The sequence below is a fragment of the Haliaeetus albicilla genome, chromosome 14 (genome assembly GCF_947461875.1).
Source record: "Haliaeetus albicilla chromosome 14, bHalAlb1.1, whole genome shotgun sequence".
NCBI classification, from domain to species: domain Eukaryota; kingdom Metazoa; phylum Chordata; class Aves; order Accipitriformes; family Accipitridae; genus Haliaeetus; species Haliaeetus albicilla.
The window spans coordinates 28766165-28792518 of NC_091496.1; the positions used below are offsets into that span (position 1 = coordinate 28766165).

The 26354-nt window shown below is 37.3% G+C and overlaps 1 protein-coding gene across 9 annotated transcripts in view; it reads right to left on the reverse strand.

Moving 5' to 3' along the window:
• FOXP2 (forkhead box P2) overlaps positions 1-26354 on the reverse strand; it is a 435423-nt gene that overhangs the window by 123682 nt on the left and 285387 nt on the right. For all 9 annotated transcript variants that reach the window (XM_069802110.1, XM_069802108.1, XM_069802113.1 and 6 more), the window contains one exon: positions 2740-2829. In XM_069802110.1, the coding sequence (XP_069658211.1) occupies positions 2740-2829 (90 nt within the window). Of the gene's footprint in view, positions 1-2739; positions 2830-26354 lie in introns of those variants that run through there.

Below are 26354 nucleotides of genomic sequence, written 5' to 3' on the forward strand. Positions count from 1 at the left end.
ATACCCACATTTGCCTGCAGATGTGTGAGCTAGTTTTAAAAGTTTTATTAGGTTTTACTAGATTTATAAATCAGTTCTAACATATCTCCACTTGCCAGATTAGTAAATTGCTCTGAAATTAGAGGAAATTAGACATACACTGATATTAAAGTATTTTAAAATACTGGGAGAAGTCTGTTTCCTTTAGCACAAACACAAGCACAAGTATTTTTGTCTTACAAACCTCACACTGCTTGTACACATTTAGCAATTCCTACTGCTAGGAGATTTTGGCTAAAGTTACCATTAAATTTGGCATAATAAAATAATAATACTGTACAATTTTATGACCCATATTACAGTATTTGGTCAAACAGGCATCACGATGCTCAAAATGTGAATTTCCACTACATAATGAACAATGAACAGCTCTTTAGTAACAGTAAAAGACAGAAATAGAAAAGCTCCAAGGACTCATTTTCAAAACCTTTATATTATACATCCTTTTCACTAAAGAAGAAAATTAAAATGGAGTTTGTGCTCATACCTGAATTTACACGGTATTTGATACATAAACCAAAGTCTGGGAGCAAATTCCATTTTCCTCTCATTTAAAAATGAACCAAATAAAGTGTCCAAGGCTAATAAGAGGCACTGTGTACATACTGATCATGGAAAGAAGAGTTGAAAGCATGAGCAATAATCTTGGCTTTAGGAAGCATGTAACAATTCTGAACAGAAAATTATTTGCTTTATTTTCTTCTTCCTGCCTCGCAAGTGTGACTCATGAGGCACTGACTCTTCCTGGCAAACATGAAATACAGGACGTAAATACACCATCCCATGCCATTTAAAAGGCTTCAGGCCAAGGTTAGTGCTTTGGGAGCAGGAAAGCACAAGACTCCCTCTCCGCATCTCACCATGCTCTGGGTTATGTGTGTGACTGTCTTTGTCTCCAAACATGGTTTTCTCTCCTTTCATCGACGCCTACCACAAACAGTGCACCCCCACACCTCTTCAGCCTTGAAAAGAAGGTTTACGAATGGGTGGAGAATGTGAGCAGAGGAGTCAGCAGCTCCTGAACTGCTCCACTTTGCAAGTTGGAGGATTAAAGTAAACTAACTTCACTTGGAAACATATACTGGGAAAATATCAGTATTATTGACTGTTTCATATACTTGCCTTAGCTTCTGGTGTTGGCCAGTTTAGACACGGGATATAGGGCTAGATGGACCTTGTACACTCCTAGTACAGTCCATGTTATCTTTCAGAATGAGGAGCTGGCAGAATAAACTACTTTCACAGTATTCATTAAACCAATCACCTCTGAGATTCAACCCTTCAAGATCACCAATTCCACTCCTAAAAACTTAAAAAAGCCTATGTAGTTCATAAGCTGCTGCCTTTATGACTAGTCTTCTTGCATGCCTTCAGCCTAGAAAATATTTAATACAAAGCGAAGCCAAGGGTCAAGAGAGGAAAGTTGAGATGGTCCCAGGACTCCTACACCTCTGGACTGGACTATAACTACAGCCTGGCAGGATGCCAACTTGACATGTTTTCTTTTTTTCCATTTTCTTTAGTAATTTTCCTAAGTTCTTGTTTAGTTCCGAGCAAATAAATACAACTTTAAAAGTGTATTTGAAGAGAGCTGATGTGCAATGTGGAACTGTTTGCTGTGTCCAACATTGATCCATGAAGTTTCACAAAGAAAAGGAGACAATGTGAATTACATACAAAAATTGCACAAGTGATCAAATTTCACAACATTTCACTGGTGGAGAAAAAGATAAATTCTGGTGCCTGGGGTCCTCCATTATGCATGACAAAAACTAAAACTGAGATAAAACTGCCCTATTCCATCAGAAAACAGGGGAAGTCCCAAGGGGATAAAGGCTCATCCAGAAAAATAGATGTGAGGAAGAGAATGGTAGGAGTTACACTTTTTTTATTTCCTGAACAAAATAAAATCATCTCTCATGTACATCTTTTGTCTGCAACAGACTGTAATTCAGCAGTTAAACGCTCATATTTGGTCTATATACCAGAGAACCAGTTTTGTCAGCAGGATGCAATTTCATATGGAACTCTGAATTAGCAATAAATAACTAAAACCTCAAAAAAACCCCACCCAGATAAATTTTTTTAAGAATAAAATGCTATATATAGTTTTACTAATAATGCACTTAAAAGTATTATTTAATAACAGAAGTCCGCTTCACCCAAACACAATCTGAAGCCCAACAGCATCGCAGTGTGAAACTCTATGACATATGTTTTTCTAAAATGGCAGAAGCAGCTCTTTCATAATTTCATGCAGTTGTGTTGGTAGTTTCTGAACACTTCTCTGTTTGGCACTTAGATATAGTATGGATGAGTTATTTAGGTATTTTTACTTCTGGATACTGTTTTACTCTTAGTCTTAACACAGACATTTTTACAGTTTAAGCCATGTACGTATAAAAATCACATACCAATTTTGCAACACGTCTGTAAAGAATTAATTTGTACCATAGCTACTGAACTCAGACTTAGTCTTAGACCTTTTAAGCACCTAGAGCCACAAAAGGCTTTCGTAACTTACAGTGAATTTCCTCTGTGAACGAGAAGTCACCAGCATGCAAGCCTGTAACCTCCTGTATGTGAGGATGCACATACAGAGCATTAGAGCACAGGCATCCACCCCCCCACCTCATGTGTGAGCAAGCACAGCGCTCTTCCCTGAGAGTAAGGCCCCAAAAGCAAGGATACTTTACTAACCTGCAGTGGTCTCTGTTTATCACTGCCCTTAGGAGATTTCAGTCCACTTGTCTGTTGCTGTAAAAGCAGCTGCCTTGCTGCCTGGAGTGCCTGAAAGTAAAAAAAAAAGTAAATAATTTCCACCAGTTCCTAGAAAGAGATGAGTTACTCATTGCTAATGTTAGGTAAAAGTCCAATTGAACAAATACAATCTCCTCCTATTCGATTTGTATTTGCTAGATTTCAGACTTTAGTTTGTTTTTTACTTAAGACATAAAAAAAAATCATCTGAAAGCACATATATAGGACTTCACTAGAATTTATGGATGTACATGAAATCCTGCAGGAAATAAAGTTAATTTGTTTGAAGTGCTTGAAGAGGAAAAATCATAAACTGCATCAATAGCCTCATTTCCACAAGGAACTTGTCTTTGAGTGTTCAACTAAAATGCCCACTCCCTTGCAAATTATCATTCAATTTGCATTTTCATATTACAATTTTGAAGCAAAAGCAAGTAGACTTCAAGTGTTACCGGAAGCTGTAATTAAATTTGACAAATCAACATCAGATTATCTTGAAAGTGAATTAATAAGGATATTCATTGAAGATTAAAAACACTTTTTGTACTTACAATTCAAGGAGAAACCTCTCCTTTGACAAAAAAAAAAAAAAGTGCAGTTTTAATGCCAAATAAAAATGAGTGGTTTTCATTTGCATTCTTAGGAAAATCAGAGAACAAAGAAATTACTACTCAACCAACCAGATCAGGCTCGGGGATGACAGTATCCCAATCAAAATAGAAATGTTTTCATTTATTTTATGTTTTCATTCCAACTCAGCAAAATACAGTTAAACATATGAAATGTAAACAAACATTCCTCTTACCCAAAGAAGGCAAATCTAAATTATTTTTACCATTAAAATTATTTTTAAACTGCCAAGTGTTATAAAGTGGTATTTATTAAGAAATGAAAAAACCACAATTCCAAACATTTCCACTGAAACTACCTGGAGAACTCTTTCCCCCCGCCCTTAAAAAATCAGCCCAGTAAATAGCAGTTACAGCTTTAAAATACATCGCACTACTATCTACGTTATTAAAACATACTGTAGATGGAATATACTGCAATAAATGCCATTTGATCAATGTTCCCTAAAATAATAAAGATTCTCAACTGATAAAGAAAGGTACAATTTTGATTAGACTCAAATGAGCTGGTTTTTAAGATAGTTTCTAGTATCCATGACAACAGTTGCTTTGACAAGATGTGCATATGGCATTACACTGCCAGCTGGTGTGAACAATGTTTGAACTACTGCATTGAGATGCTGAGCAAACAGAAAAAGTTGCCACGTCTTAACCCTCAGGGAAGGCAGTCATCCCCTGATCAATTATGAAAAGACAGAGAGAGGGCTGCTACAGTCTGGCTCCAAGCAAGTTTTCTGAGAAGGCAGGCAGACATAGAAAACCAAAGTAAACAAACTGAATGCACTAGCACCATCTCCTAACAACATTGATTCGTCTCCCCATAGAAGGCTCTGGTACAAAGTTTGCAGAGCAGACTTTTAACATTTGGAGACATTCCCACAACAATCCCCGTATTGTTTCATCAAATTCTCAAGTAATTACAGGTCAGCTTTACAAAGACTATACATTCCTCTGAACCTAAGCAACGAGACGCACAGAACTAGCTTCTCTCCGCCAAAAATAAATAGAAGTTAACATATTTCAAACTGCACTTGAAATATTTTGTTACCAAGGAACCACTGGATGCCCCGTTTCCTATGTGAATAGCATAATCTCTTCTGCACTCACAGTTCTTCAGCAGATCCTAAAGGACAATCCTGCTCTGTCTGAGATCAGAGATAAATATATCTGTTGATTTCAGGGGCACCAGGATTTGGTCCCAACATCTTGCAGTGGTTTAAGCACAAAACGTGCATTAACCGCTTAAACAGAAGATCTATGGCGAATTCATAATCCTTCCCAATCTTTAGACCTCTCCGAAAAGGAAACTTGAATGGAAGCGAGAGAACTGCTGCACTCCTGAACTCATGGGAGACTGTACAGGAAAACCGACCTCACCACTCGGGGTGATACACGAACCAGAGAAGAGATCTGGAGTTACAGAAAACGGGAAAAAATATAAAGATAATTATTTTTTATTTGTGGCGGTCGCAGAAAATGCATTACACGGCCTTTATCGGGAAAAGAAATTGTAATGATATAATGCTGATGTATACTTGCAAATAACTGGAACGCTTGGCAAGTTGTTTCAGTGTCCTAATCTTCCTTAGCTGCAAAGTCATTTCACGTCAATACAATAAAACAAGCAAGCAAGCATCTGGTAAAGCTGTACATTTACAGTACTTGAAAATTAGAGAATTATAGCATGCTGCAGCTTAGATTTAAGCTAGGCAGTGTAATTTCAAATTGTGGCTAGCATACTCCCGTGGAATCAGCCTAAGAACGCATGACTTCCTACCGCTAACTACAAAAAGCATCACACTTTATGAAAAAGCAAGGCAGCACAACAGGATATGTTTGCATAAAAGGCTCTACTACTTAAACTATTTTGATTCATATGTGCTGGTTGGGATATCTTTAAAGGAGTAAAGGCTTATCTTTTAATACAGAATGTCTTATAAGTGATGACTACCTGAATACTTCAGTGATCTTATTGTGGCAGTTTAGATTATTGTAAACACAGGAGATAGAAGAAGAACAGAAAACAATTTCAAGAGATCAGAGATGATTTAAAACTCATAAGGAGAAATCACTGTCAGCCTTTGTTCTTATAGCAGTTGTCATATGGTACTTTTTCCTCCCAGTGTGCTGCTTAACTTCAGATTTTGCTACTCAGTAAACAACCTCCCAGAAACACCCTGTTAATTTCAAAGGATTATTACTGACATTATTCGTAAGTGAAGATTATGAGACTATAAAACATTCAGTTCTACCAATTCATTTGCTGCTATTAAATCTTTGCAAAACAAATTGACAACTTGAAAGTGTCTTTCAAAATACATAGTTTAACATGTACACTTCAAGTAAACCCACATCCCACATATCATTTATAAATTTCTGTGAACTAATTTGGTCATAACTCGTGGTCTAAAAACAGTTCAATGAAGACAAACTAATAGACGTTTAAAAATCTGGCAGATCAAAACTATGTTGAGTCCTACCTCAAGTTAACAGCAGCAAGAATGGATTCTAAGGCAGTCAAAATCGTATCTAGTTTCCAATCACATTTGTTTCAAATTTAGTAAGCACTTTTCCTTAATTAAGTTATCTAAATTAGTAAAACTATACAAAAAAGTCAATGTAGACAAAAACAATAAAAAGAACTGGGGATTAGAAATTATTTTAATAATGCAAATGCAAATCATTACAACGCTTTAAGTAATGGCTGTATAAGCAGGAAATTTGGGCATATGGTTTCCAGAACTCACTGTGTCTTCTAGTAAAATATTTATTGGGAACACTACTTCTTAATATTTACTGTGCAGCTTTGGCATAGCTAAAACGTAAGCAGAACAAAAATGAAATTAATTGCATATAACTCACCCTATTAAAGTTGATAAATCGCGGCAGATTTTGCGATTTGTTGGTGATAATACTACGAGATACAACTTGCCTTAATTTTTATTCCAAACCCTTGTATTTAATTTAAACATGCCTTAAAATAATTTTTAAAGTTTTACCTTTTTAATAAAGTGAAAGCCGTCACTAAAAGATGGTAAACTTGTTACTTTGGGTTTTAAAAAGTAAATATATGTATATTTTTAGGAAACAGATGTCACTCATATCTTTCCTTTAAAACCAGGAATGTTTAACCTATCAGCCTGTTGCATTTGAGACGTTAAAATGAAAAATGACATCTACGCCCATTAATATCGTCAATGTATAAACAGCACAGCGTGACACATTCTTGAGAGCTGAAGGCTACAAAATCTCTCTGAAACATAAATAACAAAGCACTCAGAAGCATATTTGATGTTGATATTCATCTCTGAGAAAAACACTGCTGCCTGGGCTTCTTATGAAAATAGATGCAGCCCAAATGGATCTCCTGTAATTGGTTTCAGATAGCGAGGTCAAAAGAAATATGATACAAGAAACTATTATGTGGAACAGGCGAAACAAGAATGTTTATACAGGCACTCCCTATTTATACTGACAAGAGGTGTATACTTTGCAGATAACCAGAACCAAAAAACTTGCCAGAAGACAACCAGATTCTTTCCTTTTTCTAACTCCAAATCCCTATTTTATTTTTTCCAATGACTGCATACTCTAACATTCCTGCTGAACGTAAAATAAGTTTCTGAACATAAAATAAGTTTCCAAATGGCTGAATATGTCAAACAAGAGTCATCTCGCTGGTAGCACTATGCAACAGAAACATATCAACATGCTAAGCTGGATTTAAGGCCAAAGACTGCTCTGCACTGGTTGAATAACAAGTTAGCCAAATGATTCCACAGCTACATTTATTATAAAAACCACTTCAGGAGAACCTCTGTCCCCTTACACCCTGCTGCGGGCCCATTCTCCAGCTGGCTCTGAACAAGAAGCCCAGAATTATCCACAGTTGTACGAGATCCTTGAAACATGGTGACAGAAAGACAACGCTGTTCAACGCTCCCTAATAGCATTCAAATGATACTGCTAAACCTTTGTCTCTCGCTGACTGTATTTTCCCAGAAAGTTCTCTAATGAATATCACAGCCAGTCAGCACGGCAGCTTATAATCTTTCCAAATGGAGTAGCAAAGCATTTAGCGCTATTCAAAGAATCTTGAATTTAAGATGATCCAACTCCTTTCCAACAGCAGACTCTCCAGGAGACTTGACAGGAAAAGCAAACTCCCATGCACCCTGAGACAAGCTCATTTTCCTTAGTGAACAACAGTTTTTCTCTAAGCTACGCAAAGAAGATAAAACCTGTCGGCTGGGGACAAATGTGCCACACTGGAGAGACCAAGAAGTCAAGGAAATCCTGTACGTAACTAAAATCCAAGCCACATAACCAGCCTGTTTTCACCTAGGAGCAGTAGACTGAACAATTATTACAGTGTTTTCCTACAGAAGGAGAAATGAAGCACCAGGTGATAGCTAAGGCTGTTGGCACCCACCTCAAGGAAAAGATTATCTAAGAAATCTAGATGGTCACTAAGAAGGATTTCAATTAACCCAACATCAAAGTACGCAAATACTCAAACAAAAAAGATTTGTCTGTCACCTGCATCTAGATTAGCAGCTGCAGACAGCCCTGATGTGCAATGTGCGCAATTGCAGCAGCTGAACTGCAGGGTGCCCTGCAGCCTTGCCTAGTAGTAGAACACAAACCTGCAAAAGACTAACATGTTTGAAACTGAATTATGCGCAAGAAGGAGAGGCAATAGCCTTGGACGTTGTATTACCATCCCAAGTACTCCCACCACCAGGCTGCTGCATGGGAAGACAGAATACAACTGACTTTCTTCAACTGTTTCCCAGAAGGTGGTGGCGGCCACTGAGCGCTGTACGGAGCCCAACCCTACAGGGTGTGATTAAGCAAACACTGAATATGCTTGAAAACATTTACTGTATTGACACTACAGGAATTCGTGCAAATGAATGCCTGGTTCCTGGATGCCCCGGCTGCTCAGCTTTTCCAAGGCTGGGGAAATTCTGTGTTTGGCCAGGACAGCAACTCTTTGTGTCTGGGGAATTTCAAGATAAAAAGGCAGAGCACTTTGAGGGTTAGGTGGCAAGTGGGGAAAGCCGCTCTGGATCACACTTTAACTTATATACTTACATTTCTCATGTACCTCACCTTGGAAATGTAAGAATTTCACTGGATCTCACCCTCATTTCCTTTGACTAAAAGCACCTCGTTGTGTCTTTTTTTTTTTTTTTTTTTTAGTTGGTTGGTTGGTTGGTTTTGGGGTGTTTTTTTGTTTTGTTTTCTTAGGATGACACTGCCAGTTTCAGCATACTGAGGCTCGGATTTTGATTTAGATTTGTGGTCTTCACTGCAATACAAACAACACTAGAAGAAGAGATCCTCAATCTACCTGAACTTCTGTTCTGCCCTGATGTTATCCAGGATTAATTTGCAACTGAAGAGAAAAAGTAACAGTAATAAACTGATGAATGCAACATGAAGTCTCATAATGCTGTTTAATAAAAGGAAATTAATCACATAATTGTCATAAACCTATTTTCAAACAGCAATCTATCAGAGAGAAATTATGCATCTGTAGTTATTGACCTTTCATTTTACCATGACTGATTCGTAATTAGACTAGTTTTGTGAAAAATAATAGTTAATTACCAGATTTTTTCACTCTAATTGTTTTGGCAATTTTTTTTTTTTTGTTTAGTGTCTTACTTTTTCCCCATGTGAAGGATGCTAAATAAATACAGGGCACTAATAACTTAGCAGCTAACATATTTCATTTTATAAAGCAAGTTTAGCTTCTCCTTATATAACCCAATTTAACAGATACTAAACACTGTTTCGAAAACAACTGTTTCATTTTTCCTGCCCATTATTTGGCTGACCAAAAGAGACAAAACACCCATAACAGTGGCTGGCTTCAACTCCTGGTGGCACTAGTGGGGCTCTTCCCTGTAGACATCAATCTGCATTGGTCATTAGGGCTACACGTCAGACCACACATAATGTGGTCCATGACAGCAAACCCAAATGCCGTCTCTAAAGCTTGGACCACCGTAAGAATCCAGATGTCAAGGGTTAGGAGAGATGGGGGCCCACAGCACCAAACTTCTGCTCCAACCTGACAATCCAATCTCCTTTCTTTCACCCCACATGCCCGAACTTAACTTTCCTTTGGTAAACACAGGAGCAGGCAATCTACCCTACTTCATTCCTACTACTTATATTACGCAGTGACTAATTGAATTAATGAAATGAAAACAAAACCAGTGCACACATCAAATACCAACACCACACGCTCACAAATGTCCTGCCACTGCTATTTTCTTCCATGTGGCGTTATTTTTAGAAAACTGGCACATGTAATAGCTAAACAGAAGAGCTGATCTCTTAGTTTTACATGAACAGAATGTGGCACTAGCAGCATGCACCAGTTTTCCACATGAAAACTGGTATGAACTATTCCACATGAAAATCAGCTAGCAGTTACGTAAAAGCTGTTTAAGCATGCAGGGAAAAGAAGAACAATCAATACAGCTATCCCATGTGTGGATGCAGAAATACAAAAGATCCTTAAAATTATTATATTTATATAATCTTATGTATATATGGTACAAATGTGCATGCATCCTTGATTTGAAAGGAGTTGGTTAAAAAGAAGACCTTCTTTCAAGTCTGTCCATTGTAGACATTCACTTATTGGCTGTGAAGCTTACTTTCAATTAAAGCAGTCTCAAACAAAGTAGTGTTGGCTTAGGTAGAATAATAGATGGTTTGACAATTTATAAATAGGAAAGAAACTGATGCAAATTAAAGCAAGAGTGGTCCCATTTGTACTAAAATCAAAATGCAGAGCAAATGTGGGAGGAGAAAGAAACAGAGTATCAAGGGAAGCATTATAACGTTAGGCTGTTAGAAGGCAGCAGTTTTAACTGATAGAAATCTGAAATGGAAATTTAGAAATTAAAGACAATGAAATCAGCACAGACATAATTAAGCAAATGATTAACAGAAATCACCATTAGGATATAAACTAAACCAAAAGGTGAGGCAGATATAAAACAAAAGGAAACAAGCACTCAAACATTTTGTTCTGGCCAACAGCAAGATTCCTCCTAGAATAGAACCTAAAATTTGAGAGGACAGATGTGAGGACTGATTAGTTTTGTTAAGTAATACAGAGAGGTCAAATAACATGTGAAGAACAAATGCCAAAACAGTATTTACCCTAGAATAGCCTCAGCCATTTAGAAAGCAGAAATAAATACCTCTATCTTTACAATTTATTTTCAGTTAAATAACATTGTGCACAGTGACTGGTAAAGGAGTGCTGACACAAAGGATCATAAGCACAGATTCCGCATCCCGATACCCTGTAAGCTAGAAAACAAAGCTATCTGTCAAACAATATGGATCTACCTGGTACCAAAATAATTACAAATAAAGTTACAGTAATTATATGAATCAAACTCTCTCAGCCAATCAAAATGTGAGGAATTACATATTTATTGAAGAGTTACTGATTGAAAGGGCTCCTAATCAACTGATTTGATTTACCACTGCTCTTACAAATCCATATCCAGAGACATGAGTGAGATTGCAACTACAGAAGGAAATATTATCAAGATGGTCATATCGGGCTTTTGCTGTATGGGAGGAAGGCACAACAGCCATTACTGAAATATCCAATTGATAATCAGTGGAGAAGAACAAAGTTCACAGCTGGGTTTCACATTAAATATTATAAATTTAAAGTTTCTTTTAAAATATTTTTAATAGATCTAATCATTGACATTCAGTTCTTACAAGGACATAATTTAAAGAAACCTCACATTTTATATATATATATCTATGATGAAAAACATGTATTAAAGACATAAATCAATACTGTCATGTTATTATGATAAAGGCAAACTGGGACATAAAAATAGGTGTCATATACAAAACTGGTATTTCTTCCACTTTATTCAACTTTCTGAAGACTCAAATAGCAAACTGTACCCAGCTTGGGGCACAATGTTTCAAAGAGGTGGACCATTTGACCAGTGACCAGAGAAAAGCAGTAATAATGATCACGATGAGAAAATCCAACCTATGGGATAGCAGAAGTCTGATCATAAAAACAGAAGAAAAAACCCTAAAGCAATAGCAGTCTTCAGCAAGTTTCTGCACAGAACGAATTAATTGTATTCCATGGGTAGGGCAAGCAAGAATGGCCTTAAACTGAATCCAGGGAGATTTAATTAAATTTAAGAAGAAACTTTCCAATGGTAGGGATAGTGGAGGAGTACAATAAATTGTGCAGAGACTGCAAAATCCTTGTCACTGGACCTGTTTAAGAAGCATCTTCAGGAACAGTTAAGAGCAATGATTCTGCTCTGGGACACAGAAGACCTTTACAAGCGTCTTCCAGCCCTATTTTATTTGATTGTGTGGTTCCTGTGAAAGCATGCCAAGTTCGGATTACTGTGATGCCTAACACCTTGCTACATTTCAAATAACACCATGTTCTCATAAACTGAGTATCATGAAGCTTCAGCATGGTTTGTTTCTATGGTGAGTTAAGAGCAGAGGATCAGTAAGAGCTGAGCATACAGACTTGCTCTTTGGAATTTTCCGACCTTACATGACCACATTTGTGTTTATGAGACTATCCTTGAAATTTTGGACTCAACAGAGAAATAGTTTATACAGAACAGGAGATGGCTTAGCATTAAGCGCTCTGTGCCCTAATTGCAGTCAGAGCCATCTGGGCAGGATTCTTGTGTCCTCACCACCAAGTATGGGCACAACAGTAGCAGGAAACAAGATTTTCTTGGTATTACAATTCTTACTATAAACAATAGAGGCCTGGCTGAAGTGGACTGCTAGGAAGAGGAGAGAAAAACAAGGCAAGAATGAGTGTTTGAAGCACAGCTTGATCAACTTAAGTCACACATCTCCACAAAAAAAACCCCAAACAAACAAACAAAAAACCCCCGCAAAAGCAAACTGACTCATTATTATAATTTATTGTGAGTTTAAACCTAAAGCTACAATAACAAAACTTACAAAGTATCTTTGATAACCTGATTTCAGTCATGTTCTTAATGAAATAATTTGATCAAAAGTCACTACATGGTTATTGCTAAAGCTAAATCAGCTCAACTGAAATCCTACTGAGTCTGTTATTTTTTTTCTTACAGATATTTTTGTAATGCTTCTTAAAACTTTAGTCAGCATAAAGAGCTCCTGGTACACCTTCAGTACAAGAATAATTAGGGGAAGAAACAACAAACATGAATGTAAATAGATGATACAATAATAGCCATTTTATTTGTATTTTTTCAAGGTTTTTGATAAACCTTCTTTTGGAGAGAGAAGTGCTGTCCTGTCTGGAGTTTAAAAAAAGAAAAACCAGTAAAAACACGGATATGAGATCGGAAGTAAATTATGCAAATAAACAGCCCATTTTCTAGACACTAGACTTATCATTGGTGGCATTCGGCAACAGTTCTAAGTGTGCTGATAATACAAGGCCTGATCTAAACTCCTTGGAATAATTTTGAAGCATTAAAACCTGCTACTAAGTGCGGACTGTGAGGCTCTGGAGCAACCTCTGTACCATGATCACAAATTAATTTATATGTATATATGTGCATAGTAACACATGCATTCACAGACATAACACTAAATACCTTTTTTTCTTGAAGGAAATGCTTATACACTATGGAGAACCCAACAAAAGTAGCACTGGTTAGCGCTGCATCTCTCTGAAAGAGCTATCTGCACTTGCAGTCTACTCTGGCCTGCCTGAATTACTACAATTGCAGCTTTCCTCTCAGGCTGCTTTTCTACCTTTTAACTCTTTTGGTGCATTTTGTGATGATCTAGCAGGCATGATCCAACATGCAGACCTCTGCCTCTGAAGAATCCCAATCTTCAGGTTATTGCTGTAGCTGGCAAATGAGTTGTATGTTTTGAAGTGTAGCCTTAGCAGTCCGTGTAGACAGAGCTACTGAGAAAGAATTCTCCACTTTGGGGACTTTTAAGAGTGAAGATTATAAAAAAAGTGAAAATGACAAAGAGCTTTAATTTTAAGCTAAAATGCAAGTGAAGACAGACAGGCAAATGTCCTCAGGCTCCTCATCCTAGTTTCAGCCCTTGTGAGGAGACCTGGTAGGGAGTATATTCTTTATGATTAGAAACTTGCAGGGATGAAAAAGAAAAGACCTGAAGCTAGTAAAAATGTTTTGCAGAAGAGGAATAGTGAGACATTTTGCAATTCCCAGGGCGTTTAGGTGCTGGAGAAATGATAGCAACTGCACAAGGAATTCCCAAGTAGTATACATGAGCAATGCAACAGGTTAGGCATTTGAATTAAAAGGCAGATGTTCCAATCACAATCCTTCGAGTTTGCCCAGGAAAAAATGATCCTTATTATATTGCCTTGGCATCTACAGTAATCTTCCTAAACAGCAAGCTAATCAAGGAATTATAGTAACAAATATGCTTAGAGGCATTATCATCTTTAGATGCATTTGTAAAAGCAGACACACCCAGTTATGTTAGTGCCAAACATATGTAATACGCCACATCAGTTAAAGTCTCTTCTGGCATCAGACTGTACAAATTTCCTCTGAACCATGTAGCATACATTGCATAATCACTATCACTAGCATGCACATAAAAAGACGCACTGGCAACCTAGGCACATGATCAAAATAGGCTGGAAATGAAGTTTAGATATAAATTTTACTCCTTTTATCCTTTTAACTACTCTTACTTTATACAAATCAAACCCTGAATTTCAGCTTGTATTTTATCAGTTCTCTATCATGTCTTGTCATCAACTTAATACAGTCAAAACTCAGTTACTAGTCTTCTCCTCTAAAGACACTCTCTTTACACATCACACATAGTTCGGATTTCATGTCCTTGAAGTATTTTCCAGATTCTCCTTTCTAGAATACCTCCTTTTTTCTTCTTGTAACATTTTAAACCTCATCAATCTGTAACAATTGCTCTACCTTTGTGACTTCTCTCAAAAATTCTGGACTCCTCCCAGAGATTGCTTTACGTGAGGCATCAAGTCATCACCAACGCCCTTCCTTCCCTCAAATACCTTCACCCTCATTGTCTCCAAGGTGTCTATGAAAGAAGAGCAGATGAGGGCTTTATTTCCCTCACAGCACACTTTGTACTAATTCATTAAAAATAAATACGTATGTCCGCACTTGCGTACTTATATGTAAAAACGTATTATTGAGATGCTTCCTCCTCCCTTGCTCTGCCTGTGCAACCTGCCCCCGCCCAGGAGAGCAGACTCCAGAGGGGAAGGGCCGGCTCTTCACCAGCCCTCACAACATCGCTGCTGTACGTGGCGGGGAAAAAAGTAATAGAAGAGCCCAGTCTCACACTTCATCTAAAAATCATTCTTAAACCAAACCCAGTATCTATCCATGCAGGAAATTTCTCATGCAGTTTTTTTTGCAGTATTTTTACAGTCAGTTTTGAAAATGGCAGACTGTTAATCAAATTGGCGTTTTGAATTATTTAAATAAATCCACAGAGGTACCATCAAGGTGTGAGACAGCATTGTATGGATTAAAGAAACACTACGCTTCTGCAGCCTTTTCACACACATGCCCTAGTTAGAAATGTTACAGTTTCTTTCCTGAAAAATACAAACCAAAAATTATCTAAATAACCTGGATACTTACACTCATCCCCTCAAACCTTAACCTCTTTTTCAGTCAAGACTTTCTTGCCGTATGCAGGTACTTGCACTTCCAGGTAGTTTTACAACATGATAGACTCTTCTCTGACCAATGACCAGCAGAACTTTCAAACTTGCTGCAGTCTTTCACCTTCTACAATTTACTGGTAATTAAACTTACATATGGATTGCCAACTTTTTCAACAAATACTGCATTTTGTCCTCTGGTTTCATTTCAGTATTTTATGAAATATTTTGTTAACAACAGTTCCTAGTCCTCGAATACTCCCATGTAACCATAGGTTCAGAGACTGAAAAGGGAAGCAAGGCTTTTCAAGGACAGATAGAGGGCTTTCAAAATTTAGTAACTGTATAAGCTACAGAGCAGAATCTTTTATGTCATACAAGTGTACTTCATCTAGGTATGATACTGGCAATATTTTTAGTATACCAATCTATTTATGGTGCCATGTAATACAAGAATAATAAACTAACTTCTAGTTCTAAGTTCATCATCATTTTACGTGCTGCTTTCAACACACAGTGTTCATTTTACAAATGTCAGTAGGTAGACATGGGACTACAAAAAAACAGTAAACATATGAAGCCCTTTCTTTTTTTAACTATAGGTGTGCAATGATCTGATACTACTTTATTGCTTCTAATATTGCCTTTTATTTTAACTGACTAGGCAGGAGGCAGTGCATCTTATCTGCGAATGCTCATCTACATTTTCTTCCTAGATCATCATTTCTTCATACAATGAATTGCAAGTATCACACAAAACACGGATCTATTCCTGACTAGATATTTTCATACTATCATAGTGTTACAATGTATAGTAAATTTTACCTTAGCTGTTATTTTAAAAGTTTTGTTCTACCTATTAGAGATGGATTTTTTATTTTGCAGGACAAAACGTAGATAATTCCAGCTCTGAGATTTGGGAGAAAAAAAAATGACAGACATCACAGTATTACAGCATTTTTAGTCAAAAGGCCTTGCCTTTTATGAGAAAGCCTTCTGGATGAGATCTGTTAGTCTAGTGCAATTCCCAGGGCTCTTCTTGTGCCATAGGACAGTGGACTGAAGAAAAAAAATGGGAAAGAAACCATTTTATGTCAGGACTTTGGGATGGCTTTGAACTACTTTCTAGAGCACAGTTTATGGCATAAGGCTTATGTTGCTACCTGAAGGCAGAGCTGTGGCCAGCAGGTGAAAGAGTCTTTGATTTTAGATGAATGTCAGAGGTTCTCACCCTCTTCTCCAGCAATCCCCAGGTTCATTAATATCACTAAGACATGAACACTACAAGCACTTTCATGTTTGCAGTTACAAAACAATATAGGGACTGTACTACTGAAAAGGGTATGACAATATCACTTTTACCAACGCTCTCAGGCTTCATCTACACTGATAAACTGGAGACCACCTGAGAATGTGATTTTCCACACCGGCAAGCCATGAGCACAGCTCCTGGCACGCTTTTTGACCTGTGCTGACCCGTACTCTCCCCAGCAATGCCCCATCAGAGCTCTGCAGTCAGACTTTTCCAAGGACCAGTCTCACTAGGGAATTGGATGCAGTCATCCCAATTTGAGGGACTTAAATGCTTATTAGCTCAGGCGTGTTGCACTCTGTGTCAGCTGCCCAGTTTAGCATCCAGGAACTGTACGTTCAATTTACTAGTGCAGATCATGCCTATGTGCTCGAAACAATTGAGCCATACATTGTTTTAGAGCCTCTCTCAGCTGAAGCAGCCAGGATGAGATTTTGGGATGGCTTGGGAGAGTTTCAAAGGACCCTGATTTCATAGCTCAGCAGGTTGGAAAAACAAATCATTGTCAGAAACAACAGCAATAAACACTCCTTCGGGGGGCAGGGGAGGGTGAGTGGGGATAAGATTCATTTCATTCCAAACTGTTGCAGCAGGAACTTCCAACAACATCCCATGGTGTGTCTGCCGACGAGTTTTAAGTACCAGTTCTATATGGACACCTTATGCATCTGGGGTGAGTTTTACTTCTGAAGTCAAAATTCTGACAATTTTAAAAAATTGTCAGAAAAAAAAACAAGCTGCTGTTTTATGAAAAGCCTTTTTTTTTTTTAATCAAAGAAGCAAGGGGAGAAAAACAGATTTGACTGCAAAGCATCTGTTTCCAGAGTTCCCATCAATCAAATCCACAAAAATAGTACTGTATTATCATTTCTGTAAATTCTAATAAGGTTGATGGTATTTTTCATCTCCATGTTTAGGCACTTAAGACTGAGAATTCAGAGTTATATAATTTGACAAAGTCTGCAGAGAAAGTAATTTTCAGAGCTCAGGTTAGTCACCAGCTCCAAGAGTGCTCCAGCTCTCAATGCTGGCACTGAACTCTCTGCTCTGGTAAAGGAGCAAGCAGGCTCTTCAGCAAACTTGGCTTGGACTCTGGCAACCAGAGGGTAGGGAACACTGCAAAGGCTTTGAGGTGTCACCGCTGGCTTTGCACTGTGATTTGCACAGAGACAAGTGAACAGAGTAAAAAGGCCAAGAACTAAGGATTTTTCTGAATTATTATTTTTTTAAAATTTTTTTTATTTGAAGGATACTGTGAAAATGAAAAGGCCTAGAAATTTCTTTAAAAAATAATTTAACAGTCCCTGATATCTTTCTTTATATTTTTCTGCATCAAAATTTGGGAAGATTCTGGCTAGAGGCTTTGTGCCTTTACAAAGAATACCTGAATTATTTCTTCATTGCTGAAAAGACACAGAGAAAAGGTGAATCACAGAAAGAGTACATGGACTAACACTATAAAATAAAGAGAATTTTAAAAAATTTTTTACAAGTGTAAAGAGAATCACAATTGAATAACACCAAAATAAAAACAATGGAAGTAATGTTGAAGAGAGATTAAATTTCTTCCTGACTAGAAGGCATTAAAGAAGACTCATATAGTAATCAGAGTACAACAATCAGGCCAGCACAGTATCATTGAGAATACATATTCTAGTGACTAGAGATGATTACACTACTAAGGAAAATAAATTAATTTTACTTAATCTGACTTCCTTAATCTTCAAGGCAAGTGTTCCTTTGACTAGTCTGACACAGTTAAAGTAGTACAGATACTCCCTCCATTATAACAAGCATTGGCAGACTCCGTAACTACAAAGTGAGCACTTTCACTGACCTAATAGGCACCATTCCTTGAAATTTGGACACATGGAATGCACTCAAGCTTTTACATCATATTGCAAGACAAGATACTTCATGAGCACCATTTAAATTGATTTACATTGTGAATTAACAGTATTCCAAAGTAGACATTTTGCAACAAAGCTAAAGTTCCAAAAAACCCTAAGAGCAATGGCTGCAGGAATTTTCACCTCTACGAATCGATATCATTCTTAGAAGCAGCAATTTCTGAAATTTTGCCACGGGCAAGCAGTACCAATGTCAGCTCTTGCCTTCCAGAATTTAATTTTTTTTCAGAAAAAGTTTTCTTAACTTTTCTGCATTTTTGAGAATCAAAAGCCTCCGTTGCAACTCTTTATTGAGAAGTAATCTCTGTCCTAGAACATATTTTTTAAGTTTTGCAAATATATTCACCCATACTATTTCTGGCATAGCAGAATTCTGGTTTTGTTTTGTTTTGTTTTTTTCCTAGGTGTTACAGACGATGAAATAATTACAGCTAAAGCTTCAACAATATAGTTTTACAAAAACTGAAAATGAATGATAAGGAGAAGGGCATTTATACTTGAGAACAAAGAAGGGGATTCAGCAATGTACATTCACACAGTCATAAATTATTGTGTTGTATCTAACCTGTCACAAGCCATATGTATTCACCCACACTGTAATACAGCTTCAGCAAGTTTCCTGAATTTCTCAGCTAAAAATAAGGTTTTGGGAACAGAGGGAATTCAACATTTCACATGGTGGCCTTTAATGCATACTCAAAATCAAATAATTAGTAGGACCAAAGATAGACAGAGATCTGGTCCTGCATGCAGGCTTGCATTTCTTAAATTGTTTTCCATATAGAAAGGCACAAAAGCTTCTGACAAGCAAAGAAAGAAGGGACAGGTCAAATCTGTGTTAGATTAAATGGTTATACTGTTAAGTTTTACCATATGTTGATTGTCCAAAACATTATAAATATAATTGAGTATAAAATATTTTTTATACAGAGAGGTGTTCAACCAGTACAAATTAGCTGCAATTAAATCCTGCCCTTGCTGATTACTGTATGTGTTCAACTGTCAGTCTCTCATGTCTACTCACGCTGCAGCTCATTTCAAGCAATATCCAACCGTATACAGATTTCAAACAGATCTAAATCACTTCAGTCTAGTAAGGAAGAAACACAGGGTGACAGTGAAATTCAAGGCACAGACAAACTCCATTCTGCCACAAGTCACAAGAACGGGATGTGCAGAGACGATGAACCTGAATGGGGCACCTTCCACCAGCGGTTAAAATTTTTGTAGGATCCTCAAGCCACATATAAATGTTTCTGGACAACAACCACCCCCCCCCTTTTTGTGTGTGTGTGTGTGTGTGTGTGTTTAATGTTAATGGAAGATGCCAGATGAATGCTTTTGGAGATTAAAATGCCCTTTTTCTATATTCAGGGGAAGTTCAGCATAGTCAGCTGCACGAGTAACTAAATGAATGTAGCCCGTTACTGCCTTCTTTCAAGGGGTAGAATAGTAATTCTGTTTCCATGCTCATTCACTCTCCATTTCTTGTACTGATTATGCCAATTACAGCAGTCCTTTTAGCAATGCGGGCATCTGCCTCCTAGAAATCTTACCTATCTGTTTATATGCTTGCAGGTACTGACAGCTGTAGAACGAATTTGATATAGATCATTTAACTATCCCCAACGATGAGTGAGGAGATAAGCTACAGACTGGGTGGTAAACACTCTGCCAAGTCATTTATACTGTTTCTCCCTTAGCGTGCTCCTCTCCTTTACTACGGGATAGAGACTGCATAAACTTATATATATACACACACACATAAAATACATATTCTAGAAATTTTCTTTTAGCTGGAAGAAAATTTTGGACTGTCTTTACTGCAGATACGTACAACTGTCACAAATTTGGGGGCCGAAGAGAGAACTGTATCTAAATAAGATGCACAACTGCACATCTGCTACCACAAAATCTAACTTCTTTGCCTCCAAAACTCATTAGCTTACAATTATTTCTTTTTCAGTATAAAGAATGTCTAATTCATACATTCTGCTTAGTTCCCTGGTGAACACACGATTTCTTTTCAAATGAAATTCAAATTCTTTATTCTCAAAGTCCTAGTCAACTTGACCCCTAAAGAACCTCATCTTCTTTTTTTTTTTTGCCTAATGTGTCAGCTTTCCTTTCCCGCTTATGGTCATCTTCTTCCCTGCGTGACTCCAAGGGTTTCCTTACGTTGACCTACATTGCCAGGCTCATCTTCCCTCATGTTTTTGCTTCACTCAAGAACTTAAAATCTCCCCTCAAAACTTGTTCTTTTCAGTTAGCTTCCTAATATAGACCTTAATCTTTCCTGTTTCCAAATGTTGTCCCTAGATTTTAAGACTCTTGCTTAAGCCTAAATAAATTAAAAAATTAACAAAAAAAAAAGTCCAGAACTAAATGGCGTTAACAAGATATGTACATAAAATAGACTGATTTCATGGTATTTCACTTCTTCTTACTTCTGTTCTTTACTATTATTTTCTCCTGTATTTTAATCCCTGTTGAATCTAATTTATATGCTGTGATTGGTATGTTTAAAATAGTCCTACTTTTAACCTGAAGGGGTTGAAAGATGTTACTCCTTTATACTGTAACAGTATTATTTTGCTTACAGTAGTTACTGTTCAGAATATCTATGAAGTTCCAAATGCAGTAACAGAAGTAAATCCTTTTTAATAATGAACTGATTTTAAAATATACCATGTTATTTTACATGTAATAGTAGCTGCAGTTAAAGCCATACTTTCCTGTGAATAGAATATACATGAATAACAGAGGTTTTTTACATGCCACATATAAAGCAGAGTACTGCCCGGCATACAAAACCATTTAACATATTAAGGTAAATGAGTCCATTGGGAGGGAGATTTGCCAGGGAAGAAGAGACTAGGACTTGGCATTAACACTTGGGCAAAGTCTATCAAGCAAAATGCACTTTTTCCTTCGGAGCTGGACATTGCCTTGCAGGCAGAAGGGAAACTGGAAGCGGGTGGCAGGGCTGTGTTCAGAGCCCCACTCCACAGTGGTGACCACATTTGCATACAACCGACTTCATCAATCAGGAACATGCCTTGTGAAATGTAACGGTTAAATAAAGAATAGCCAAGAGATGAAAAGGAAACTGTGCTCTGAGCAACAGCAGAGAATGCAGAAAAAGAAATGAGAGAAAAAAATACTCCTCGTTAGTCTTTCACCTCCTGAAATAGTTTTTAGTATAGTAAAAAGAAAGTTAGCTATACACAGTGTAGCACTGACTCATGTGCTTCAGCCAGGACATCTCAAAAGATCCCAGTACTGAGAGGAAAAGTGTTTACAGTCTTAGGTTTGGTTTTCTTTTTTTTTTTTTTTTGGTGGGGGTGGGGGGTAATGGTAAACAAATCCTATACTTTTTAATTTGCTTGAAAATTCTTTAGGAGACTCCTAAATTGGGCAACACGAAAATCTGTTCACTTCTGAAAATCCTGGCTATCGTCTTCAAGACTGGATGCAGTTTGCCCTCTGTGCTTTGAGACTGAAAATTCAAAAATGCAGACGTACAATAGCCAAGCTGCCCCTTTTTATCTGGAGGCTTTGGGTATCCCCCAAGACTTTTATATAAATGTAGTGCACTCTGGTTTACATTAGAAAAGGAAACATTTATCTTATCACATTGATATCGGCTCGGTACGATATTACATTCTGGAATAAGAAAATATTGCAACTTTTCTTGAAAAGGTCAAGAGGTACTGTTTATCTTCGGGGCATAATGAATTACATCGTATTGCCTTCCTAAGAACTCCAAAAGAACAGAACATGTTTTGACGCATAATGCACAACTCAGTGCTCTGAGACAGTAGGTGGAATAATAAACAAAGCTGTAGTGTAATATTTTGAGCTTCAAAATTCTGTATAAATACAAAGCTATGCAAGAAACCTGGTTAGTAGCTAGTGCTTTCGCTATTAAAAAACCTATGTGGGACAATTCTAATAAGGGAGGACCTACGAATCTCTGCAACCTCTTAACTGCATCCTAAATTAAAGTTTACTTATTTACATTATTACATATTAAACTTTATAGCTGCTCAGCAAGGTAATGTAACAGCTAGAAGTTTCTGGCTTCCAGTTTTATAGTCAGAACACATCTTGTTATTTATGAAAATCACATTCCCTGTTACGTCTGACTGCTTAGTTTATGCTGCAAGGATTGCACTCTCAATTCACTGTTACTGATCGCTAAATACTGCCCACTGTTCTGAAATATTTCAAGTTAAGTTTTACAATGACTGATCTTAAGAGAAAAAATGAGATTATGATAACTTAATCTGAAGTCCCAATAATAGAGACTCATGTCTCCTCACATTTCCTGCTCCAAACCCAGTAACCTGTAAGTGGAAATTTTAGTGGAGAATCTATGATGATACTTACCAGGCAAAAAATGTTTTGCCTACAGGAAACGACAAAAACACAAGCAAATTTTTAGCAGCCTTATCTTTCAACAGAAGTTCATCTATACCCCACAAATTGTCTATGAGGAAAATTTAGTAAGAAGTAATATGTGACTTAGTCCTACATACTCATTTTTGAAAATGAGTGAGACGTTGAACTAACAAATGAACAAGGGTCTGTGGAAAAAAATGAGAGTTAAACTAGAGACTAGTGGCAACCCAATGCACTTAAAAGATCTCTAGTGCTCTGCAAACTTCTGCCTGCAGTTGTATTTTGCCTGGAGTATTATGAAATTAGCAGCACGTAGAGGCAGACTGGAGCTGTAATCTGAAAGGGAGACATGGGTCTCAGCATGCCCTGTTTGTGCTCAGAGCTGGGGTGCTTAGCTACTACCTTCTAGGCAAGACTCTTGCAAGGATCTTTTCCTTAATCTGTTCAGTTCAAATTCAAAACAGTGATCACAGTGCTCAGTTTTTACTTTACCTCTTAATACGGGAAAGGAGAAGCACTCACAGAGCTGGAATTTGTCTCAGACGGCAGGTGAGAGCTAACAGCACCAGCTCTTGTAATCTGCTCACTCAACACAAGAACTCACATTTCAATCTATTCTGTCACGAGATCTTGAAACACACAGCGGTCAGAGGAGTATCAGTAGGCACGGGGTGCTCTAACCCATACTACAGATCTTCAGCAATGTGGGGAAAAAAAGAACATGAGGAGACAAACCTGCAGTCACACCTACACTAAACATGCAGGACAGACAGGAAGACCTTTAACTTCTGTTCAGTTCAGAAAAGAGATAAGAAATAGAGAAGAGGTGAACACAGAAATCTTCCTTCCTATTTGTGGGTACTGGGTCAGTAAGAAAACAAGGAAGATCCATACAAACTGTATTACCTGAGGGCACTAAGCCTCCATCAGACCTACATACGGAAATGCCACAACAGTGCCAACGGAACAGTTTCAATGGCAAGATCAGGCAAGATCTCCATACTGAAGTAGGTACCTGAAATAAAGTAGCTAAGGAGACTGAGCTTGAACCTACCTCGTCTTGAAGAAAAAAATCACAGCTAGATCAATTTTCCAAAGAATATGCCAAACATAGAAGTTTGTAGAGTAAGTCAGGGCTTCATTTTTAGGTAAGAATTCTTACCCCATCATACAGAAAAAGGGAAAAAGAAAAAAAAAAAAAAAGACTTCATTGTGAGAAATAAAGAAATATTAACTGGAGTATAACAATATGGATCTTATGGCTGTGGGAGCTGGAGACATGATCAAATTCAATAACCAGACAGGGAGTTGGGATCATAGAGTTGTTCAGCAAACAGTCAGTTTGGAAAACTATTTGAGTCTGGCCTGTCATATACAGAAGTTAAGTAACCATTAGAAGAAAGTAGAGTGAAAATAAAAAGATTGTATTCTAAAAATTCTGAAAACTAATCTTCATGAATTCTTTTGTTTTCTGGTAGATCTCTTCTTTCCTCTGTTTTTCCCAAGGGAACCAAAAAAGCTAAAGCATATCAAATTATTTAAAGTCTCATCAAAGATATCAAGAGATGTTCTGTGGAAAAGGGAATAATACACATTTTGGTCAGATTTCAAGACAATGACCACAGCTGCCTCTGTCCAAAACTGCAATGAATGAAAACACACAGAAGACTCTTTCTGCTCTGGTTTTCCTTCCAAAGTATTTTTACTTCCTTAAAATTTGTCACAACTGAAGCAAAAGCCAAAAGGAAAAATTACAAATACAGGAAAAATAGGAAGGCTAGATTTTTAATAACTCACTATCTGATTAATGATAAATATTAATAGCCTTGAATAGGGCTATGCCCAGTTCTGCCAGTTGGCTGATAAGTATGTTTATCTGAGTCTTGAAGCACAGTTTTTGTTCAGAATAATACTCACAATTTTAAGGAGAGTGCTTAGTATGCATAAAGTGTTTAAAATCCCTAACAAATTACCTCTGGTGTCCAAACTGCTAAAACAATAAGCTAAATTCATAACTATAAAGTAGTAAAAATTAAGTAATATAACCCATAATTCCCACAGTTAGCCAAGTTCTATCATTTGTGCCTTACTAATTAAGGAACAATGCATGTAAGTGGATAGCTTTGCTTTCCACATCTTTTAAGGAAAAAAACCCTTGAATTTAAAACTAAAGAAAGTTTTCTACTTTGATTTTCTACATTTCATCTGAATTTTCTGCATCTTACTTAACTTTTATCAGGTCCGGCCAATGGTTTTTTCTTGGGTTTTTTTGTTCTTTCAAAGTAGAGCCATTTGGCATCCACAAATTTCATACTGGATTTTGAGAACCAAAATCCATAAATGTCTTTTAAATACAGAGTTAAAAGTTGTTCCTTCATACTCTTTTTCGGATATACCAATACTGGATAACAGTGTTGATAAATTATAATAATTCAGACCTGCTAAAAGGAGTGCCTGTATCTTCAGTAAGTCAGGTCACCGTTCTCTGAGGAGGAACTGAGGATACTCCTGGACTCGCTGGGCATCTTAGATTTAACACTTGGCCTCTCAGAGCAGTTTTCATCTTTTAAAACTTGTTTTTGGCTTTAAGGAACATTTCTGAAGGGCTTGGCTAGCTCCAGGCACTTCACCCTGGTTGTGCACTTGCAGTGCTCCAAAGGCTGTGGCTGCCAGCTAGGAATTCACCAACAGCACTGACGAAGCGACACGACAGCCTGCCACAGCATGGTGGTGTCCCAGACTGAAACTGTATCCTTGATGCACCCTGCACGTTTCGAACAAACATGAAGAAAGAAGGTGCTTTCTGTGGATCTAAGGGAGTTTTGGAGGCCAGCTTTGGAAGCAGGAGAGGGACTGAGAAGAATAACAAAGTTATGAACAAAGTGGATTTTATTATCATTATTCAAGTACTTCCAACCTGTATTAGTAGGTGATGCAGCAATTAGTGGTCATCCTTGGAAAAGGCAAAGTAAGAAAAAGGCAGTTTCTGCCTTGAGGAATCTTTCACATCTCATTCACATCACAGGGACTGTTGGAAGTTACAGTTAGCCCTTACAGAACTGGTCTGATCATTGGGCTATGTGTAAAAAATACTCGATACTTTGTGCCATTCTTCTCTTATATTGCCAGAGAAAGCTCTTCTCCTTCAAACCAAAGTTTCTCTATTAAGCCTCAGGTGGATATAAAAGGGCCAGTAAGGACGGGAAGGATAGGAAAAGCCCCTAGGACACTTACTGCAGTTAATCATCAAAAGGAAGAAACAAAATAAGGTATTTGCTCATCACATTATACAGAAACAATTAGGGGTATCAGGCCCTGCTAACAGATTTTTATTATTAGGGAAATCAATAAAGAAGAGGAAAAACTCCAAACAGAAATTACAGAACATAATGCTAGACGTTGGATAAATGCAGTGCACAGACAGACTTTGCAATAGTTTGGAAAACATGTTCAAGAAGGTTAAGGGGCCACTGAATGAAAGTATAATTAAGTTTTGCAGTGTAAATTTTCTCATGCATCTATTGTGACTCAACGATACAAACCCAAAAGGTTAAAGAATGTTTTATGTATCTATTCACATAAATGGTATGAAGACAGATTTTTGGCCTCTCTTT